The sequence below is a fragment of the Martes martes genome, assembly GCF_963455335.1.
Source record: "Martes martes genome assembly, chromosome: 11".
Taxonomy (NCBI): domain Eukaryota; kingdom Metazoa; phylum Chordata; class Mammalia; order Carnivora; family Mustelidae; genus Martes; species Martes martes.
Window position 1 is genome coordinate 62,619,018 of NC_137899.1, and position 21,873 is coordinate 62,640,890.

The 21,873-nt window shown below is 49.0% G+C and overlaps 1 protein-coding gene across 2 annotated transcripts in view; it reads right to left on the reverse strand.

The window, feature by feature from the left end:
• Positions 1–21,873, reverse strand: part of NOD1 (nucleotide binding oligomerization domain containing 1) — a 63,693-nt gene that overhangs the window by 21,054 nt on the left and 20,766 nt on the right. For both annotated transcript variants that reach the window (XM_080818307.1, XM_080818308.1), the window contains exons 3-10: positions 19,893–20,202; positions 18,602–18,776; positions 14,705–16,529; positions 11,748–11,831; positions 9,363–9,446; positions 8,399–8,482; positions 3,025–3,108; positions 2,087–2,170 (exon numbers count right to left, since the gene is read on the reverse strand). In XM_080818307.1, coding sequence (XP_080674433.1) covers positions 2,087–2,170; positions 3,025–3,108; positions 8,399–8,482; positions 9,363–9,446; positions 11,748–11,831; positions 14,705–16,529; positions 18,602–18,776; positions 19,893–20,093 — 2,621 coding nt within the window. In that variant the 5' untranslated portion in view covers positions 20,094–20,202. The remainder of the gene's footprint in view (positions 1–2,086; positions 2,171–3,024; positions 3,109–8,398; positions 8,483–9,362; positions 9,447–11,747; positions 11,832–14,704; positions 16,530–18,601; positions 18,777–19,892; positions 20,203–21,873) is intronic.

Below are 21,873 nucleotides of genomic sequence, written 5' to 3' on the forward strand. Positions count from 1 at the left end.
GGATCTGTGGACACAGTGTCGCCCACAGCGGGATCGGCCGGAACGTGAAGTGTGAGCGCCAGTCAACATCAGCCGAGGCTGCTGGGCCTCTAAGTGGCAAACATCCATTCAGTGGGATGTCATGCAGCCTTTAGAGGGAATGAGGTAGAGAAAATGAGGCAGAAGAACATATTTAAGAGTCCTCTGGAGCCAGACATGTCCCATGTGTGTCACACACTAGCAGGACAACCTCGGGCTGGTGGTTGAACTTCTCTGCACCAGAGTTTTCTCACCAGAGAAATAAGGGTGAACAGTCACAGTATAGACATTATGGGGGGGCTGTGAGGGTGAGGGAACACATATAAAAGGCTGAGAATAGGGGTGCCTGGGTGGCTCAGTCGGTTAAGTGTCTCTCAATTTTGGCTCAGGTCACGATCTCAGGGTTATGACGTTGAGCCCCGCGTCAGGCTGTGCACGGAGCGTGGACCCTGCTTAAGATTCTCTCTCTCTCTCCTCCTCTGCCCCCCCACCCTACTCACACACTCTCTCTCCCCTACTCTCTCTCAAAAAACAAACAAGCAAACAAACAAATAATAAAAGGGTGAGAAGAATGCATGGCATACATTCAGTACTTCAGCACTCGAGAGATGCTTGGTTCTAACATTACTACTGTCCACGTAGAGCAGTGGTTCTCAACAGGGTACTTTTGTCTAGGGGACATTTATCAACATCTGGAGACATTTTTGATCACCACAGTTGGAGGGTACTGCAGGTATCTAAAGGGTGGGTGCCCAGGATTCTGCTAAACATCCTGTAATGAACAGGACAGCTCCTCACAAGAGGGATTTGGACCAAAATGTCAACAGTGTTGAGACTGAGAGATCCTGACAAGAAAGAACATGTAAAATGCAGACAATACATCGTTAAGATTTTTTTTTTAAAGATTTATTTGAGAGAGAGAGAGAGAGAGAGATCACACACACGGGGGGGAGGGGCAGAGGAGAGGAGAGAGTCTCGAGCAGACTCCTCACTAAATGCAGAGCCTCACACAGGGCTCTATCTCACAACCCTGGGATCATGACCTAAGCCAAAATCAAGAGTTGAGCGCTTAACTGACTGAGCCACCCAGATGCCCCATAAGATATTTTGTAAAAGCCACTTGCTAAATACTATTCTATTTTGTAAGAAAAAATATATATCTATATATATGTATATGAATATTCATTCAAATGCTAGAAGGCTAGAATATACATTCAAAGGCTAGAAGGAAAATGTTATATCTGGAAAACACGAGGGAGGAAGTTCTTTCACTTCCTACTTTTTGACTTCCTTACAGTGTTTTTAAAAATATTTCAAAGTATTTTTTAAAGATTTTATTTTTAGAGGAAAAGAACTGAAAATGTACTTACTGGCCAGCAGGTCTAGTAGAACTCTCAAAATGATGATATTGTCAATATTAATGAACTCAGCTGATTACCTCAGGTGCCCTGAGCCCTAATACAATTCCCTCACCCATAAGGAATTTATGATACTGGCAAGCAAATAAAAGTTCAAATAAATAAAAGAGTAAATGACAAAAAGAAAGGCAAAAACAAAATTTAAAAAGCCCTGTCAGAAGGCAACATATTCTAAATTATTACCCCTGGAGGACAGAGAGGGAGTAAGGAATGTGGGCTTCTGGTGACTGGTGAGCTGGGCAATGAAGGGCCAGACTGTGATGGGGCTGCATAGGGAGGAAGGCAGCTTACAAGGAGGAAGGGAGATGAGTTTGAGCCAAGTGCATCAAAGCTGGACTCTGCAAATGCTATCTGAAGGTGCTCTGAGGATAATCCTGCCAGAATGACCAGCCTTCGGGTTTTCCTGAGGTCTAGGTTGGCAAAGAAGGCTAAGGTCAAACCCATGCTCCTGGGGCCCGCTTCCCCCTTCTGTACTTGTCTGTGCTGCTAGGAATGGCTTTTTTTTTTCTTCTAGGAGGAAATTAAATTATTGACGCAACACTGAGGAAAGACCTAGAACCTTTTTAATTAAAAGGCAGCTTTTCAGTTAAGATTCCAGGCTTTGGAATAATCCCTGAGACCCAACCTTTCAAGAGGACTCTGGTTATTACCAGAATATTCTCAGAGAGGTGTTCTGCTCCAGGGCCTGTGCGAGGCTCTTTCCTCCTTCTCTGGAGATGCCGTTGAATGCAAGACTAGGAAGGAAAACATGCGGGGTCAATCATTAGAGACATGTCTACATATGGCTTTGGCTTCAGCAACGGAAACACGCGGAAGATGCTGCCTGGAGGTGGCCCCTGCCCACGAAGGAAGCAGAAGTGCTCCGCCTGGCCAGCAGTGGCTTCAGCTTTGTTGCTCCAGAGCCCACACTCTGAGCATGAGGACTGGCACAAGACTGCTCATGGAGAGGCCAGACAGGAAGTGGAACCAGTGGGTCGCAAGCACAGCAGGGGCTGGGAGGGCTCTGCTACAGGCGGCTGACCCTTCTTCCCATGAGCGAGACCTGGAGAAGTGTCCTCTGTTCTCCTGAAGAAGAAACTGCTATTGCCGCCACTATCTGGGATTTCTTTCTCAGTGTTAGGAAGAACCCGGGCAATAGGGAGACGCCCGAGGCTCTGAGACTCGGCCAGAGGACGAAAGAAGGACAGGGAGGAGTAGGTCTTCACAGAGATGAAGGTTTCCCTGTGTCTCAGCACCGTCCTGGGAATGAGGAAGGTTATGTGGACTTGAGAATGCCTCCCCACTTCCCCACTGCCAAGGAGCCTGGAGAGACCACTGAGGGGCTGGCAAAGTCCTCAGTCTCGGTCCAGGTGGCGGTTACATTGCTGTGTACACATGACAAGTGGCCGAGCTGAACAGTAATGTGCTACGCGCCTCTTACATGTCCACAGAACTGTTTACAGAAGAAAAATCACAGACACAAATACCTTTTTCATTTGCAAAGCCAACCATCTTCCTCCCCTTGGTTTCTCCAGCTGGCAAAGCAGGAGGCAAGTGGACTGCCCAGGTTGGACCCCGGGGCCAACGGGTCTCAGAAAGCAGGAGTTACCTCAGGTTCGTCAGGCTGGGGTGGTCCCTCAGAGCCTCCGCGAAGGCCTTTGCTCCTTCATCACCAATTCTGTTGCCCCACATCCTGAGGGAAGAGGCAAGACCGTGAACGTGAGCTCGTGCACACCCCTGACTTTCTGCTGGTGGCCACACTTGCTGTCTAGTCCCAGGCAGAGGTCTTTGCTCTGTCCCGGGAGCTCTGGCCTGGAGAAGATTCCCACAGAAGACCCTTAGCGAAGCTGCTCTAGGTTTCAAATGCGAAGGGAAATGTAGGGATAAGAGCAGCAGAAGCCTTGGGAACAGAAGCCCATCAGGTAGTTGCCCAATTAGAAGACTAAGATCCCCGTGGGCTTTCGGAGAGCCATCAAAGGGCCTGAGCACACGACTGTCCCAGAAACTCCCCCACAGAGGATACGGGTTGGCGGCAGCCTAAAAGGGAGCTTGTAGGGGTGCCAACCACCAGCATCCATCTGATCCTCTGCAGGGGTCCGAGACATTCGTGAGGATGTGGTCAGTCTTCCAAGAAGCAAAGATCAGGAAGCACCCTCAGAACCCTCACTACCAATGTGGCTTCTAGGTGAAGAGGACCCTGCTCCAGCATGCTAGTGGGCTGTTGTGGTCTGGGGGTCCGGGCAGGGAACTGCAGTGATGAAGCCCCATGCCCTCCCTCCCCAGTGCAGATAACCTGCAAGGCTCTGCGAGGCAGGATGCTGGGCTCCCATTTTAACTGGATTTTATCTGGATTTAAGATTATGTGAATTACATGATCTCTTGGAACTTTGTCTCCTACATCTGTAGAATAGGGCTAATAAAAACATTTCCTCCTAGAGCTGTTGTGGGGATTAAGTTAGTGACTATATGCAAAGCACACAGAAGAGCACCTGGCCTACAGCAAGGAACAGCTGTTTTTATTAGGCTGAGAGCACTGTGCGCCAGGCCCACGCACAGCAGACCTGGGGCTGCCTAGGCAACAGGCTGTCACTGCACCAGCCACCCGCCACCATCCCTACCATCCCTCCCGGGAGACAGGGGACTGGAGACACTAGAGCCCTGCAATGAGTTCTCAGTGTTTTGCATAAAAAGCATGTGTATTTGAGGAGGATGTGGGGAGGATGTGCCACTCTTGGTGGCAATGCAGGCTGGTGCAGCCACTCTGGAGAACAGGGTGGAGGTTCCTCAAAAAGTTAAAAATAGGGGCGCCTGGGTGGCTCAGTTGGTTAAGCCACTGCCTTTGGGTCAGGTCATGACCCCAGGATCCTGGGATCGAGGGCCATATCAGGCTCTCCCTGCTCTGCAGGGAGCCTGCTTCTCCCTCTCCCTTTTCCTGCCACTCCCCCTGCTTGTGCTCTGTCAAATAAATAAATAAAATATTTTTTTTAAATAAATAAAATCTTTAAAAAAAAAAAAGAAAAAGAAGTAGAACTACCCTCTGGTCCAGCAGTTGCACTACTAGGTTTTTATCCAAAGGATACAAAATACTGATTCAAAGGGGTACATGTGTCCCGATGTTTATAGCAGCATCATCAACAATGGCCAAACTACGGAGAGAGCCCAAATGTCCATCGACTGAAGAATGGATAAAGAAGATGTGGTGTGTACACGTACGTACACACACGCACGCACACACACACACACACACACAGGAATATTACTCAGCCATTGGAAAGAATGAAACTTAGTCATTTGTAACAATGTGGATGGAACTAATGAGTATAATGCAAGGTGAAATAAGTCAGAGAAAGACATACCATATGATTTCACTCATGTGGAATTTAAGAAACAAAACAAATGAACATGGGCAGGGGAAGAGAGGCAAGCCATGAGACACTCTTAACTACAGAGAACAAACCTTAGTTTGCTGGAAGGAGGTGGGTAGGAGGGAGTTGGGGGGGATGGACTGGATGGGTGATGGGCATTAAGGAGGGCACTTGCGATGAGTACTGGGTATAGGATGTAAGTGATGACCCACTAAATTCTTTCCCGAAACTAATAATATACTATATGTTAATTGGAATTTAAATTAAAAAAAAAAGAAAAGTATGTGTACTATACAACTGAATGGTATCAAATTTTAAAAGAGTGGAAAACTACTCGTGATAGGAGACTGAATGAAAAAGGGTAAAATTATTAGGGAAACCCTTTCTGGAGAAATAAAATCCCTTTCTGGAGAAATAAAAGAACTAAAATCTAACCCATTTGAAACAAACAAACAAAAAAATATTAATGAGGTGCAATAAAAAATGGAGGCTCTTACTGCTAGGATAAAAGAGGCAGAAGAGAGAATTAGTGATATAGAAGACCAAATGCAGAGAATAAAGAAGCTGAACAGAAAGAGACAAACAACTACTGGACCATGAAGGGAGAATTCGAGACGTAAGTGATACCATAAGATGAAACAATATTAGAATAATTGGGATTCCAGAAGAAGAAGAAAGAGAGATAGGGGCAGAAGGTATATTGGAGAGAATTATTGTAGAGAATTTCCCTAATCTGGCAAAGGGAACAAGCATCAAAATCTAGGAGGCACAGAGAACCCTTCTCAAAATCAATAAAAATAGGTCCACACCCCGTCATCTAATAATAAAACAAAGAGAAAATCCTGAAAGCAGCTCAGGAGAAGAAGTCTGTAACATACAGTGGTAGAAATATTAGATTGGCAGCAGACTTATCCACAGAGACCTGGCAGGCTAGGAAGAACTGGCATGATACATTCAGAGCACTAAATGAGAAAAATATGCAGCCAAGAATACTATATCCAGCTAGTCTATCATTGAAAATAGAAGGAGAGAGAAAAATCTTCCAGGACAAATAAAAATTAAAAGAATTTGCAAACACCAAACCAGCCCTATAGGAAATATGAAAGGGGTCCTCTAAACAAAGAGAGAGCCTGAAAGTAGTAGGCCAGAAAGGAACAGAGACAATATACAGTAACAGTCACTGTACAGGCAATACAATGGCACTAAATTCATATCTTTCAGTAGTTATACTGAATGTAAATGGGCTAAATACCCCAATCAAAAGACACAGAGTATCAGAATGGATTAAAAAAACAAAATCAATATGCTGCCTACAAGAAACTCATTTTAGACCCAAAGACACCTCCAGACTTAAGTGAGGGGGTGGAAAACAATTTACCATGCTAATGGACATCAAAAGAAAGCTGGGGTGGCAATCCTTATATCATGGCATCAGGGACATACAAATTGAAACCACAGTGAGATACCACCTCACACAAGTCAGAATGGCTAAAATTAGTCAGGAAATGACAGATGTTGGAGAGGATATGGAGAAAGGGGAACCCTCCTACACTGTTGGTGGGAATGCAAGCTGGTGCAGCCACTCTGGAAAACAGTATGGAGGTTCCTCAAAAAGTTGAGAATAGAGCTACCCTATGATCCAGCAATCCCACTACTGGGTATTTATCCTAAAGATACAAATGTAATGATCCGAAGGGGCACGTGCACCCGAATGTTTATAGCAGCAATGTCCACAACAGCCAGACTATGGAAAGAACCTAGATGTCCATCAAGAGATGAATGGATAAAGAAGAGGTGGTGTATATATATACAATGGAATACTATGCAGCCATCAAAAGAAATAAAATCTTAGTATTTGCAATGACATAAATGGAACTAGAGAGTATTATGCTGAGCAAAATAAGTCAATCAGAGAAAGACAATTATCATATGATCTCCCTGATATAAGGAATTTGAGAGGCAAAGTGGGGGGCTTGGTGGTAGGGAAGGAAAAAATGAAACAAGATGGGATTGGCAGGGAGACAAACCATAAGAGACTCTTAATCTTACAAAACAGACCAAGGGTTGCTGGGGGGAGGCGGGTATAGAGAGGGTGGTTGGGTTATGGGCATTGGGGAAGGTATGTGCTATGGTGAGTGCTGTGAAATGTGTAAGCCTGACAATTTACAGACCTGTACCCCTGGGGCAAATAATACATTATATGTTAATAAAAATAATTAATAAAAGAAAAAGTAAAATTCTGTACATATGCTTTGACCTTTGCTATATTAAAAAAAAGAGCACACACCTGCATGTGAGAGCAAGAAAGCTTAGCTGACCTCAAATGTTGACAATATTTCTGAGATGATTTTAGCATATTTTTCATAGTTTACAGATAAAATTATTTGTGTTTCTTTTATAATCATATAAAAATTATAACAATATAAAAAGGTTTAAGAAGGCTCCAGGATCCAAACCACAGTGAGATACCACCCCATACCTGTTAGGATGGTTACTATCAAATGAACAGAGAATAACAAGTGCTGGCCAGGATGTGGACAATCTGGAACCCTTGTGCATGGCTGTGGGAAACAGGGTGGCACTTCCTCAAAAAACCCAAAACAGAATTACCGGCTGATCCAACAACTCCACTTCTGGGTATACAGCCAAAAGAAATCAAAGAGACCCTTGTACACCCATGTTCCTAACATGGCTCATGAGAGCCAAAATGCAGAAGCCACCCAAGTGTCCACTGACAGATGGACAGACAAAATGTGGCACGTCCATACAGTGGACTGCTACTCAGAAAGGAAATTCAACGCAAGCAACCATGTGGATGAGCTTTGAGAACCCTGGGTCGAGTGAAGTAAGCCAGTCACAACAGACACAAATACTGTATGGCTTCACTTCTGTGAGGTACCCATGGAAGTCAAAGTCACCAGGACAGAAAGTCAGAGGGAGGCGGGAGGGGGCTGGAGGGAAGGGAGAAGGGTGTCAGGGTGTAATGGGTAGAGAGCTTTTTTGCAAGATGAAAAGAGCTGTGGGATGGACGGAGGTGAAGGTCGCACAATCATGAGGATACGTAATGTCCCTGAACTGAACCCCTACAAATGGTTAAATGGTAACTGTTATATATATTTTACCCATTTTATCACAATAAAAAACTGAATTAAAAAAAAAAAAAGACCTCAGCACCTGGGTGGCTCCATCAGTTAAGCACCTACTTTTGTTCGGCTCAGGTCATGATCCCTGGGTTCTGGAATCAAAACTCACATTGGGCTCCCTGCTCAGCAGGGAGTCTGCTTCTCCCTCTGCCTCTGCCCCTCTCCCTGTTTGTGCTCTGTCAAATAAATAAAATCTTAAAAAAAAAAAAAAAAAGCCTCCAGGGACTATAGAACATTGCCAAATAGAAGACCGTGTGCCTGTGGAAAGTTCCCACATAGGACCAGATGGCTCCCTCTGTTTGCTGGCAGTGAGAATAACGGACTTCCACATTAATGTAATAAAAGTGTGTGCAAGGGAAGGTGCAGTCTGTCCTTGGACTTTTGGTATATTCATGTCCGTGAACAGCAGCTGGCACACTCATACACAGAACAGCGTGTGTAACACACACACACGCACGCATTTGCCTGCACTCACCCGATTTCAAAGATTGATTTGCTGTTCTTCACAGCCACGGCCAGGCACTTTCCTCCTTCACTCGTTATTTTGTTCTCCCCCAGTCTGCAGAGAGAGCCACGCACGGGTCAGCGCCCAGCGGTGGGGGGACTCCGCCGTCAGCACCCTCATCTCGTGCACAGGGCCCTTTCTGCCCCCATTCTTCTGGGACCCACAGTGCCCATGCCCCCGGCTTCCTCTCAAGGAGCGACCCACTGCCCTAGAGAGAGCCATCGGACTCCTCTCCAGAAGGTGGTCACTGTCTCTGCCGAAACTTAGGGACCCAAGCTTTCCTGGGGTGGTTCTTTAAGCGGCCTTCAGAGTGTCACTCACTTCCATCAGCAGAGCGTGGGGGGCGTCCCATCTCCGCTGCAAGTGGCCAGGTGTGCATCCCCCTCACCAGGGGACCACCAGGGGCTCCTCTGAGCCCAGTGCCTGGTCACCTCTGGCAGAGCATGTGTGTGACAGGGCCAAGGACCAAGCTCATACTGGCAACTAGGTGGGTGCCATGTCTGAAGGTCTGGGTCCCCCCAAAATCTACACACTGAAACTCTAAGCCCTCAGGAGATGGTAATAGGAGGCAGGGCTCTTGGAGGCGACGAGGTCACGAGGACAGAGCTGTCATGAATGGGATGAGGGATTTATAAGAGGCCCCACAGAGCTCCCCTGCCTCCCTTTCCACCGTGTGAGGACACAGCCGAAAAGCCCCGTCCGTGAACCAGAAGCCAGACCCTCACCTGGCCCTGTGGAAACCCGAGCCTCCCTGTCGGGCCAGGATTCCTCCATGCGTGCAGCTTACCTTCCACACACCGGCCTCTTCATCTGACCAGTGTGGCTCTGGGCAAGCGTTAGGGCGAGCGCTCTTTATGGGGATCTGTACACTTTGTTTGGATAATGAAGCGGTGATACACAGGCTACTGAATAACCTGCTGCACACCCCACTTACTTGAGGTGCGTGAGGCCTTTGCACTCGTCCAGGATCCTGGCAATGTACCTGGCTCCCACATCAGTGATCTGGTTGTTGTATAGGCTTCGAGAGAAAACACCGCATGAGACTTCAGGACCCCAATCTTGGCTTTTTTTTTTTTTTAAAGTATAGTTGACACAGCGTTACATTAATTTCAGGTGTACAACATAGTGAATCCATAAGTGAATAATAAGTTATGCTATGTTCTCCACAATTGTAGCCACCATCTGTCACCAGATGATGCTCTCTCAATGTCACTGACTAGGGGGAACCCTCCTACACTGTTGGTGGGAATGCAAGCTGGGGCAGCCACTCTGGGAAACAGTATGGAGGTTCCTCAAAAAGTGAAAATTGAGCTGTCCTACAGCCCAGCAATCGCACTACTGGATATTTACCCCAAAGGTACAAACGTAGTGATCTGAAGGGGCACATGCACCCCAATGTTTATAGCAGCAATGTCCACAATAGCCAAACTATGGAAAGAACCTACATGTCCATCGACAGATGAATGGATAAAGAAGAAGTGGTATATATATACAATGGAATACTATGCAGCCATCAAAAGAAATGAAATCCGGGGCACCTGGGTGGCTCAGTGGGTTAAGCCTCTGCCTTCAGCTCAGGTCATGATCCCAGAGTCCTGGGATCGAGCCCCGCATCGGGCTCTCTGCTCAGCAGGGAGCCTGCTTCCTCCTCTCTCTCTGCCTGCCTCTCTGTCTACTTGTGATCTCTGTCTGTCAAATAAATAAATTAAATCTTTAAAAAAAAAAAAGAAATGAAATCCTGCTGCTGGGGTGGAGGAAATAAACTGAGGGCTGTTGGGGTTTTGAATTCAAGTTTTAAAATATTTTCATTGAAATAAAATATTTCATTGAAATAAAATAAAATATTGAAATAAAATATTATTTCATTGAAATAAAATATCACTGACTATATTCCTTATATTGTGCCTTTTATTCCCGTGTGTCAGTGTCATCATAATGAGCCCATTTCTAAAGTGACTACGTGCTGGCTGCTGATTTCTGGTCTGGGCTGGAAGGAGAGAGGAGAGACACCCAGAGAGCAGTTCGGGGCCCTGGGGTCTCACAGGCGGGGTTCAGACCAGCTCTGCCATGGCCCAGCCTCTGATCCTGCATCTATAATAAGGAGCAGGACTCACACTTCCCTCACAGGGGCCTTACGACCACAGCTTGCGATCCCTCCAAGCCGCGATCCCTCCAAGCCCATATGCCCAAGGGTGCAACCGGCGGCAGATGGTGGATGTTGTTCCATCAAGATGACAAGCAGCATCGTGAGGGGAAGATGTTTGAATGTTGGAACCTCACTGCTCCCTCTTAGTCATTTTGCCACCCGACAGCAATTAATAAGAAGGCAGAGAGAAGCTGCAAGTGATAACTAGATGGGTTTCCAGTGTTCCACAGCCCCACAAAGCTCCTGAGCCGAAAGGCAGCCTGGGAGTGTGTGCTTCCGGGGGCCCCACTCCACCAAGGAGGAAGGGGAGCCCTCGGGGGCAGACGACAATCTGCATCTCCGCCAGGACCGGCCAGAGGCCAGCTGGACTGGCCCGCCAGCGCTTCCACTCCAAATCCCAGAGGCTCTGAAAACCCCAACTTTTCACAACCATTCTGGCCACTGATGTGGCACCATTTGTGGTCTTTATCCTAGCTGCTTTGAATACTCAGAACTTTTGCTGCAGAAATATTAAAGTATCTGAAACCAGGATAGTGCCCTTGACCTCACCGGTCATATCACCACCCCACAGCATGTACACTGAACTCTGATGGTCTTGCCCTCCGGTTTCTGGGTGAGGGATCATGGGCCCATAATCTAATGCATAACCTGTACCTAACATTTATAAAACCTATCCCCAGGGGCGCCTGGGTGGTGCTTTGGTTAAGCATCTGACTCCTGATTTCGGCTCAGCTCATGATCTCAGGGTCCCGGGATCAAGCCCCAAGAGTCCAGCTCTATGCTCCGCAGGGAGTCTGCTCAAGAGTCTCTCCTTCCCTCTGCCCCTCCCTCTACTCAGCTCACTCTCTCTCTAAAATAAATAAACCTTAAAAAAAAACATCACCACCATATCCCCAGCTATTCCCTCAGCAACCCCCAATCACCACTCATAAAGCACTTGCCTATATTAGGATCCCAATACACAAGTGAAAAGGCTATAGTTCTGGCCCATTTCCTGACTTGCTCAAAGAGGGGGCTGCCGGCCGAGCCCAGAGTAGGACCCAGGACTCCTGGCTCCCCGTCGGGGATCTTCCTGATGCCTCAGCCGTCATCCCAACCGTCCACAAATGGCGGTTCCCCACTCCTCTGTATTATTGCTACATCCCTGGCCTGGCACTGTTCAGGAGTACATACCCTAAGAAGGTCAGGATTTTGTATTTGGTTAGCTCTTCATACAACACCTTCACCCCACTGTCTGTGATCTGGTTTACACTGAGTCTGAAAAAAAAAAAAAAAAAAAAAAGAAACAGCAAAGAAAGTTAGAAATCACAGTAGCTGCTCACTAAGTAGCCGCATAAATGTCACAAGGATGCGGAAGCCTGTAGGTCCCGGAGTTTTCCCAGCTATAAGCACCCTGAGAGGGTGGCCAGAGCACTCAGCCAAATAGCTCCTAAAAAGCCCCACCGTGGTAGGGCCAATAAACCTGCCCAGAACCCGCCGGTCATCAAGGCCACCGCACAGCCCCGACCCAACAGGAGGGCTACGAGGGACACATAAAGGACGCGTGAGGCCAGCCAGCTCTAACATCCATCATTTGTGGGTGGCCTCTGTGTCAGCCAGGCCCTCTTTGTGGTTCTCACTGCAAGCAGGGGCCATGGCATTTGGAACCCCAGGGAGCTATTCTAGAGATGAGGGAACTCTTCCCCCGTCTTGCAGGTGCCAGAGATAGTCAGTGCCCTTCAAAAGATGGAACACAGAACAGTCTCACCCACGATGCCGACAGCCTCCCCATCCAGAAGTCCCGTTCATGGAGGGGGCCAGGAAAAGAGAGCCTTCAGGATGATAGCTGTCTCCTGTGCAAGGAACAGCCACTCACTGGAATTGTCTGCACAATCCCTATACCAACAGGATATTTTGATGTGGCTAAAATGTGAAATACTATTTTTTTTAACTACCAAATAATCTATGTAACAAACTATCGTGATTTTTTTCAATCTTCCACCCCACCATTTAAGTGAGGCTGAAGGACAGAGTAAGGCTTAGCGCTGGATGACAGTGAGGTATTGGGTGGGGCAAATGATAATCCAAGGGTCAGCAAACTTTCTCTCTAAAGGGCCAGAGCGCAAATATTTTAAGGTCTGCGGGCTGTGTGGTTTCTGTTGCAACTACTCCACTCTGCAGTGTGAAGCAGCCGATATGTAAACAAATGGGTGTGGCTGTGTTCCAATAAAACTTTATTTACAAACAGAAGCCCTGGGCCAAACTGGGCCCACAACCTGACCTCTCTGTAATAAGTGAAAGGCTGAACAAGTAAAAGTTTGATTTTCAGGCCACATCACAATGATCAGGTCACATTCTCAGGACCCCTCCTCCCATGGTGCCGACTTTGGTGGTGGGGTACAGGACATACACACACTGCATGGCCATCTCAGGGTGCCAGAGGCTACTAGTCACTTCCAATATCTATGCTTTTTTAACAATAGAATCCCCCATTTCGGGGACACCTAGGTGGCTCAGTTGGTTAAGCGACTGCCTTCAGCTCAGGTCATGATCCTGGAGTCACAGGATCCAGTCCCACATCAGGCTCCCCGCTCGGCAGGGAGTCTGCTTCTCCCTTTGACCCTCCCCCTTCTCATGCTCTCTCTCTCTCTCTCTCTCAAATAAATAAATACATAAAATCTTAAAAAAAAAAAAAAAAGAATCCCCCATTTCTTTAACTGGGCATGTGGGATTAAGTTCTACCCCATGAAATCTAAGCAGAAGTCTCATTAGCAACTGTTGAGAGGTCTTCTTAAAAGAATGAGGTGCATCCTTCTTTGCCCTTTCTTCTTCCTGGTGGCTAGAATGTTGACTGAATAGCTGGAAATGAGCAGCCATCTTGGGCCAAGAGGTGGAAATCAAGTAGTGAGGGCATCAGGGCTGTAGCAACACAGAAGAGAGCCTGGGCTCCTGCGGGTCGTGGAGGCACCACAGCAGCCCTGAACTGCCCTCCTCTGGACTTTTCCATGAGAAACAAGCTTGTAACCTATCTAAGCACTCATTAACTCTCAACGTTAACCCTCACTGATGGTCTCGGGGAGCTCAAAATGCTTCCCTGGAGTTGCCCATTTCCTCCTGCTCTCTCCTTTACTGGTGTGGAGGAAAACTTTACCCCAGGACAGCTGCCTGGGGCAGAAGTACCATTCTGGTGTGTCCCATCTTGGTTGGGGGGTGGTGGTGGGGAAGCGCCTGGAGTGTGAGCATGCCCCAGGCTGAGAGCACAGAGAACAAGCCAGGGCAGCATCGGGCTCCCTGCACCCCACTGTCCCCACATAATGCACACTGTGGCACTGGTGTAACAGGTACCCAGGATGAGTTCCAAATCCCCTCTGCTCCTCTGGAATGCACAAGCCAAGTTACAAGATCTGAAACCCTCATAGAGATTTACAAGGTGTATTTTATAGAAGAAATGCTAACGGAAGAAAGCAGACTGGCCTAACTTTCCTCTAAACCATCACACAGGAAACCACTCATGAGTCAGCTTTCTGTGCTAAGATCCCTGGCAAGCTGCTGGCTTTGATCATGGAAAGTAACCGAGGCCGATAAGCACACAGAGTCTGCTTTTTCTGCAATCACAAAAGCTCCCATGTGTCAAAAACCATCCACGGGCTATCTCTGAGCCTCTCATGAATCTCAATAAATCTCATAAATCTTTATGAATCTGGCTCCATCGTGGCCCTGATGTGTGACCTTGAGACCATCTCTGTACCTCCACTTCCTCATTTGCCAGAATGAAGAGAAGAGTACCTCCTACCTTAGAGGGTGGAAGAGTCAATCATGTAAAATTTGTAACGCACTTCACCCATTCTCAATAAATGCTGGTTGTTATCACTGTAACTGCTAGGCTACCAGCATCTCCCTTTTCCAGATGAGGAAATCAGAGATGTTAAGCAACTCACTCAAGGACACCCAGACAGAGCTGCCCGCCACGGAAGTTGTGCTCTTTGCCCTCTGTCACGCTGAAACAGAAGAGGTCTGGGTGTTCCAGGACCCGTGGTCATGAGTACCAGGGTAAGTCAGGAGCTCCTACCCCTTAAAGGCTGGTTCTCGCATCTCCGGAGTCTGGCCCGCCCTGGCCCCACCAGCTGCTCCCTGGGCCCCCTCGGCCTCACCTGATGACGGTGAGGCGGCTGAAACAAGGCTGCAGCTCCTGCACGCCGTAGTCGTTGAGATTGTTGTTGTCCAGGTCAAGGGCAAGCCGCTTGCGGAGATGGTGCAGGACGAAGGAGAGGGCGCTGCAGTCCGCCGAGCACACGTTGCAGAAGGTCAGCTTGAGGTAGTTGGCGCAGATGCCCTTGGCCGCCAGTTGCCCCACCTTCTCGCTCTGCGTCTCGTAGATGCAACGCAGCATCCAGACAAAGGTGGGCATGGCCTGCACCTGGTTGAAGGACCCAGACTTCACTCGGGGCAGGTTCTGCAGGTGAGCCCGCAGGCTGGCAAACAGGTGTGCCCAGAGAGCCTTGCGCTTTCTCCGCAAGGCAGCGGCGGGCACCAGGTGCCGCAGGAGTTTCTGTTTGGCCTTAGACAACAGCCCGCACAGGAAGAGGTTAGTGAACTGAAAGTGATCCTTGTTCTTGAAGGGGTCCTCCCCTGCCAGGCCACCGCCCTTCAGGCACGGGAAGGGGAGACAGGGGGGATAGCAGGATTCGGCTCCCGCCCCCCCAGCAGGAGCCCACTCCTGGAAGAACCTGAGCAGCTGCCCAGTGTCCACCTTGTCGTCCACCACAAGAAAGAAGGCAGTAAAGAAGGCCTGGAGGGTGATGTGGAAAAACTCGTAGGACTGATGGTCCCCACCCAGGCCCTGCTCCGGCACGGCCCGCAGGAAGCCCAGCTGCAGCTCCCCCTCCTGCATCCCGGCTGCCTGCACCTCCTCCTGGCGGAACACAAAGAGGCTCTTCTCCATGCCACCATGGGCCACCTGCCCGAGCGAGCGCAAGGTGCCCCGGCCGGCGAGGAATGTCTCGGTCTGGCCGCGCGTGTTCCGCTGCACCAGGCTGGTGGGCTGCGTCCTGTTCAGGTGCACCTCGGTGACCAGCAGGAAAACATCGGTCAGGGTCACCGTGCAGTCGGGCAGCTGCGCAGAGCCCTCCCAAACACTGTGGAAGTGCTGGAAACAGCGGAAGATGATCCAGCAGAAGAGGGGCACGGCACACAGGCTGCAGAGGTTGGGGTTGGCCTCCAGCTGGGCCAGCAGGCGCTCCTGCACGGCGCGCTCAGGGAACATCCTCTTCGTGTAGGCGCGCAGGTGGCTAGGGGAGAAGCCCCGCAGGAGCACCTTCTTGCGGAGGAGCTGGCGCGGGATCTCCACGCCCGTGCGGGCCGTAAGGAGCTTGCCGGCCCCCTTGAGCAGCTTCCCACTGAGGAGGTTGGTCAGCAGGACCAGGGGGTGGGCGGGCTCCCAGGGGGAGCAGGTGTCCACTGCACTGCTCAGGTCGAAGTCCGAGTGCAGCTCGTCCAGGCCGTCGAAGGTGAAAAGGGCCATCTGGGGGAAGCGCAGCAGGAAAGCGAACACCTCCTCGGGGTCCTGCTCCGGGTAGCAGTAATGCTTGAAGAGCAGGTCCCGCAGGCACAGCGTGTCGCCCTCCTTGAAGCAGCTGAACATACGGCAGCGGAAGTGGAAGAAGAACTTGAACTCGGTGTCCAGCCGCCCCGCGGCCCACAGGCTCTGCAGCTGCTGCAGCAGCATGGACTTGCCCACGCCCGCATCCCCGCAGATGAAGATGGTCTCGCCCTGCTCGCTGAGGACCCCAGTGCGGTGGTCCAGGAGGCAGCCCAGGCTGGCCAGCGGGCCCAGGCTCTCGTTGCTGAAGCCCACCAGCTCCACGATGGTGTCGGTGTACATCTCCTCTAGCAGCAGCTCCTCCTTCTGGGCATAGCACAGAACGAACTTGGAATCACGGGCCAGTTGCTGTCGCAGCTTCTCCGTGTACCTGCTCACTGGACAGTGGGGGAGGGAAGACAGCCAGTTCCCAGTGAGACTTTTTTTTTTTAAGCATATGTATTCCTTTAAGGTTATCTGTACACCCAGCACGGAGCTTGAACTCACCACCCCCAGATCAAGAGCCACAGGCTCCTGAGACTGGGGCGGCCAGGTGTTGGAAACTCCCGTGGCTGAGGAAGAAATTGCTCTAACTTTCTTTTGCTGATCACAGTGCTCTGAAAACAAGGGGAAGCCTCAACACTAAATGCGAAAACTTTGAGTGAGAAGACAGAACAGTCCACGTCAGTCTGGATTACAAACGAGATGGGCCAAAGCACAAAGAGAGTAAACTAAGAGAAAAACTACCCTGTTCAACGACGCAGAGCATGCCAGCCCCAGGTCCCCAGCCGACACCTGGGGGTCACTGACTTAGCACCTGCTCACAGGGGAGCAGACGGGTAACATGCTCACATGGGTAGGGAGCTCAGCAAACCTGAGCTAGAGGCCAGGCTTACACCAGACGGAGGTGATCCTTCCCCAGACCAAAGGCTGTTCCATAAATTCCTTTAAAATACTTCTGGGATTTTGATTATAATCCAGTTAACAAAAACGAGACACACATGCCCATTTCCAAATTCATCTATAACCTCTTCCCATCAACTCAGTCCAACTTGGTTGTCTGCTTAAAATTTGTGAATTTTATCTTTTACATCTTTAGTAAGACATAACTTACATACCATAAATTCACATATTTTACAATAGGCATCGTGTACTACTCAATGATTTTTAGTAAATTTATGAAGTTATGCAAACGTCACTACGCTCCAGTTCTAAAACCTCTCCATCCTAAGCCCACTTCTAGGGAATCTCTGCCCCTGGCCCTAGGCAGTGGCCAATCTGCTTTCTAGCTCTATTAATTTGCCTTTTCTGGCTGTTTTGTATAAATAGAATCACACAAGATGTAGTTCACATCTAGCTCTGTAGAGTGACTTATACTTTAAAAGCTACCGAAGTAGTTGGCTAAAGGAACCGGTGGAGACGTCTTTTGAGAGAATGATCACAGGCAGAAGCATTTTCCTTTGCTCCTGGGGAAGGAAGCAGAAGGAAGTGGGAAGGGGCAGGAGGAGTAAGAAGCTAACAGCGGCCACAGGTATCACAGGTATCCACAGGCCGGCTGCAGAAGGGCTGGGCCCTGACCCTGATGGTAGGCCTGGTTTCCCCCAAACATGCCCCTGAGAGTCTGGGACACTGTCCTGTTTCTGTGTTCAAGGTCACACTGGATTCTTTAAATACTGGAGTTGGGGTCCTTGGTGCTTGGTGTTATACAGTTATACAGCCAACAAATGTCTCAAACTAGTGAGCACAGAGACATGCAAAGAAGTCTCCCCATCCCCAGACCAGATCATGGCCCCAATTACGTGCGCTCACAGCAGCCTGAACTGTTCTCGTCCTTGTCACCATGTGCAATCACACGTTTGTATGACCGCCTACAGCTGGGCCTCCGCACTGGCCTCCAAGCTCCCTGAGAGCCGGAACCGTATCTGGTCTGCTCCCCGTCATACCCCTGGCATCCAGCACAGTGTCTTGGCACGTGGTGGGGATATGATCAATACTTGTTGAACGAATCAATTAGCCGATGCAGCCCCGCTGTGCTCTGGAAATGGCCACTTTTGGCTATTGGTTTTTGGACTGGCTTCCTATTGGTTTTTCACTGGCTTTTGGACTGTCCACTAGGGGTGAGAGAAGAATACTTTGCCTAGGATAAATTTTGGAAAGATTTTTAAAAAGGAATTCGTGCCACCATTAAAATGTCTCTATGTGTCCAAAAGGGAAGCAAGTAGAAAGTCAGAAGAGAGGCCATTCCCATACTTCCACAGGCCTCTAAGTCAGACCAACTACTTGTGGTCAGGCGGCACTTGGATGACGGGGAACATAGCACCTGGGCCCACTGCCCAATGTGGAGGGCAGAGCCAACCATGTTGGACCATGCCTTCATGCCCCGCTGAGCCCACACACCACAGCATTTCCAAACCCCAGGGCTTTGCCGGCCTGGTGTCTGCAGTCCTACCCTGGGGGAGCGGACTCATACCTGGGTCGGTGTTGACGACAACTTTGCTCTGAATGAGCTCTGAGGGGGAAAAGCCAGTCTCCGACAGCCAAGGCCTGAGATCCACGTAAGCATCTGCGAGTTGCTGGAGCACGTAGAGGAGGAACTCAGACACCTCCTCGCCCTTGCTCTGTGCCAGGTCCAGAATTTTGCGGACCTAGTGGTAACATAAGCATGAGGGGGTGAACAAGTGCCTGGGGAGTCCCCCTACCAGAAAGGCTCACATGCAGGGCTCCAAGTTCCTACAACAGCCTCAAGCTTGACCGTCCCCCCAGCGGTGTGAGATGCTGTTGAAGGTCTAGAATCTGTGAAGGGGACTCCCCCCATAGTAGGAAATTAAACCATACAGCTCTAAGAAGCTGGAGGCTTCCACGAACCTCCAAGTAAAAAGGTCAGACTCACACAAACGAGAGCTGCGTCCACCCCTGGAATTCTCCGGTCTCCTGTCACTCCCGAGCCAACACTACTACTGGCCGAAAATGAGTGCTGCTGGGACAGTTACTGCACAGGTGAAATGAGGTTGGGGGAGGCGTGTGCTGGGCCACACAGCAAGGGACTAACAGGCCCCCATGATGTAAGTTAGATCCTAAAAGGCCTTTTTGTATTATTAAAAATGCAGGGGAAAAAAATCACACAAGTCAGTTACTGTGCTCCCCCCATACCCCAGAAACCCTCTAGTTTCCCCGGAGGCTGGCAGGATCACATTACAGACAAGTTCTGTCACCCCTCCAGCCAAACAGGTTTGGGTCTTACCAATTCCATTTTTCAGGAGAGGACACAAAGCTAAAAGGAAACTAAGGGCTGTTAGGGCGTCCCACAGTGGCGGGTGCAAAAGTCTTTACTGTGGACCCAGCCGGGGAGGCGTTTGCTCCCAAGCCAGAGACAAAGTCGTTCTCAGAGTCTCACCCAGCCTTGAGCAACTCCCTGGAGTTTAAAGGCACTGAATGAACATCACTGCTAGTGTTCGAAGGTCATTTAATTTTTCCCTCCTCCCAATCAAAAATGGACTGAAAACAAGTGGCTTGGGAAGCGATACACATAGCAAGGAGAGCAGCAAGGTAAGCGGAGTCTGCTATCCACGAGAACGCAGAAGTAGAATATGTCATTGTGTCATAAGCTGATGACTCAGGTGTCTCTGTCCTATAAATGACCCCAGCGGGAAATCCCGCCAATGTGCTAAATGCCCAGAGGTCCTCACTCAGGCCCCCCGGGAGAAGCCCCTTCCGGCAACCAAGACACACAGCCCGCCAAGGCCAGCCCCTGTTCTTGGCACCTTGTCAGGCTGCGTGGGGCAGGCACCCACGATCTCCGCATCTTCAGAAGAGAAGTAGTCATTCTTCAGCAAGTTGTCCACCAGACACTGGGTGTTGCGGATGTGGGTGACCAGAAGTTCCCGATGGATTTTCAACAATTTAACGTGGGAGTGAGACTCAGATGAGATTATTTCCACCTCACTGTGGCCCTGCTTTTCCATGGCTGAAGGAACAAGCGACTGCTTTGCCCAAACTCATCTTTGGCTACAGGTGTCTTCCTGGCAGAGGCCAATCAGGAGCCAGGACACCCTCCTCGCTCTCGTGCTGCCCCTGAAGAGACAAACAAAATCACCAAGGAAGCAAAAGCCATGGGAAAGCTCCCCCACCCCCTTTGGTCCTGGAATTTCTGTACTTCAAGCAGGAGGAGTCACGCTTAAGATGGCGATCTGAGGGGCACTGCCATCGCTCAGTCAGTTAAGCATGAGACTCTTGACTTAGGCTCAGGTCATGATCTTGCCATCGTGAGATCAAGCCCCACTTCAGGCTCTGTGCTTACAATAGAGTTTGCTTGAGATTCTCTCTCTCCCTCCCCCCCCCCAACTCATGTGCATCTTGCTCATTCTAAAACAAAAAATTTAAAAAATAAATATAAAGAAAGGTGGTGATCTGAGACATAGTAAAGAAAAAATCATAATTGAATCATTTCTGCTTGTGGGTTACATGCCTAGGGATGGTGGAGTGTGGCCAGAGGTAGACAACCCTTTCATACAGCAAAACTTAATATCTTTTAAATAATAAGAAATAAAAGTGTGCCTTCATCCCAGCCTGGGATAGAGATAAAGGTATATTATCTTCCATAAAAAACTGGGCGCATCCAAAATTGGGAGCAGAGAAACCACGGTTGGTTGTGGGGGAATTGAGGCTTGGTGGGAGAGAGGGTCTGAGCTCAAAATGGCCCGAGGAGGGAGACAGTCAGCAAGAAGTCTCCTGTGGTAGCCAGAGCCCAGGAACCTGGGAACAGGGACGTTTCTGTCACTCTTGCCCGTTCCGGGTTGTGCTGTAGCCGTCCTATACCCCTCACTGCTATCCTCACACCTCCAGCAAAGTCTGCCATATACTAAGACCCTGGGGAATTTAGGAGGAACAATGCCACATGTGGAGTGAAGCAGGACAGAGGGAGGGCAGGAGGGAAGAGGACGTGGACTTCCAAGTGGCAGATGATCAGGAAAAGCCATCTTCCTGGAAATCCTTGAAAACCTCATGTACCTGCTGAACTTCCTGTCTAGGTAGAAACGGGGACCCAAGCCACTTTATTTAGGTATTAAAAACTAACTTGAGTTCATCTGCACTACCCCCAAATTGCACTGATTTCCTTTCTTGTACCATTAAGATCCTTCAGCCACTTCTCCACTCATCCTTATGTATATAAAATGGGTCATTATCTTGGAAGTAGAAAGGCCTTGAACTGACCACTTTGTCCCTCATTTTGGTAGGAAAATTCACACACCCCAGAGAGATACTTCTTAAACTTTTTTGTTGAGCCCCACTGCCCCCAAAATGATTGACTTCTAAACCCTGTCAGTGTCATTACTGTTATTAGCTCTTACAAGCCCACATCTGTTAACAGTCAAGTCCACAGGTTCTGGAATTTTCCCCCCAAGTCACACATGAGTCTCCTGGTCTTTTGCACACATCCATTTTTCCCTTTTTAAATCTATCCATTGCTAAACATTGCAAGCCTTACAGAAATTTCTCAGTGGGACCCCACACAATTACTTTCCTTTTATAACCCGAGCGACCGAGCAAGAGACAATACAATTTAACATTCTAAGCAAGAAGAAAGCAAGACATCTTTACCGGAAAGAACTTTCAGGGATGGAAATGACTGGTTAGTTACTACTACTAGACGTATGCTTGCCTCTTAGATGTTAATTCAGACTTTTCCACTGGGGTCAATTATATGACCTATTTTAGAATCCAAAGCTTTAGAAAACTGGTTCC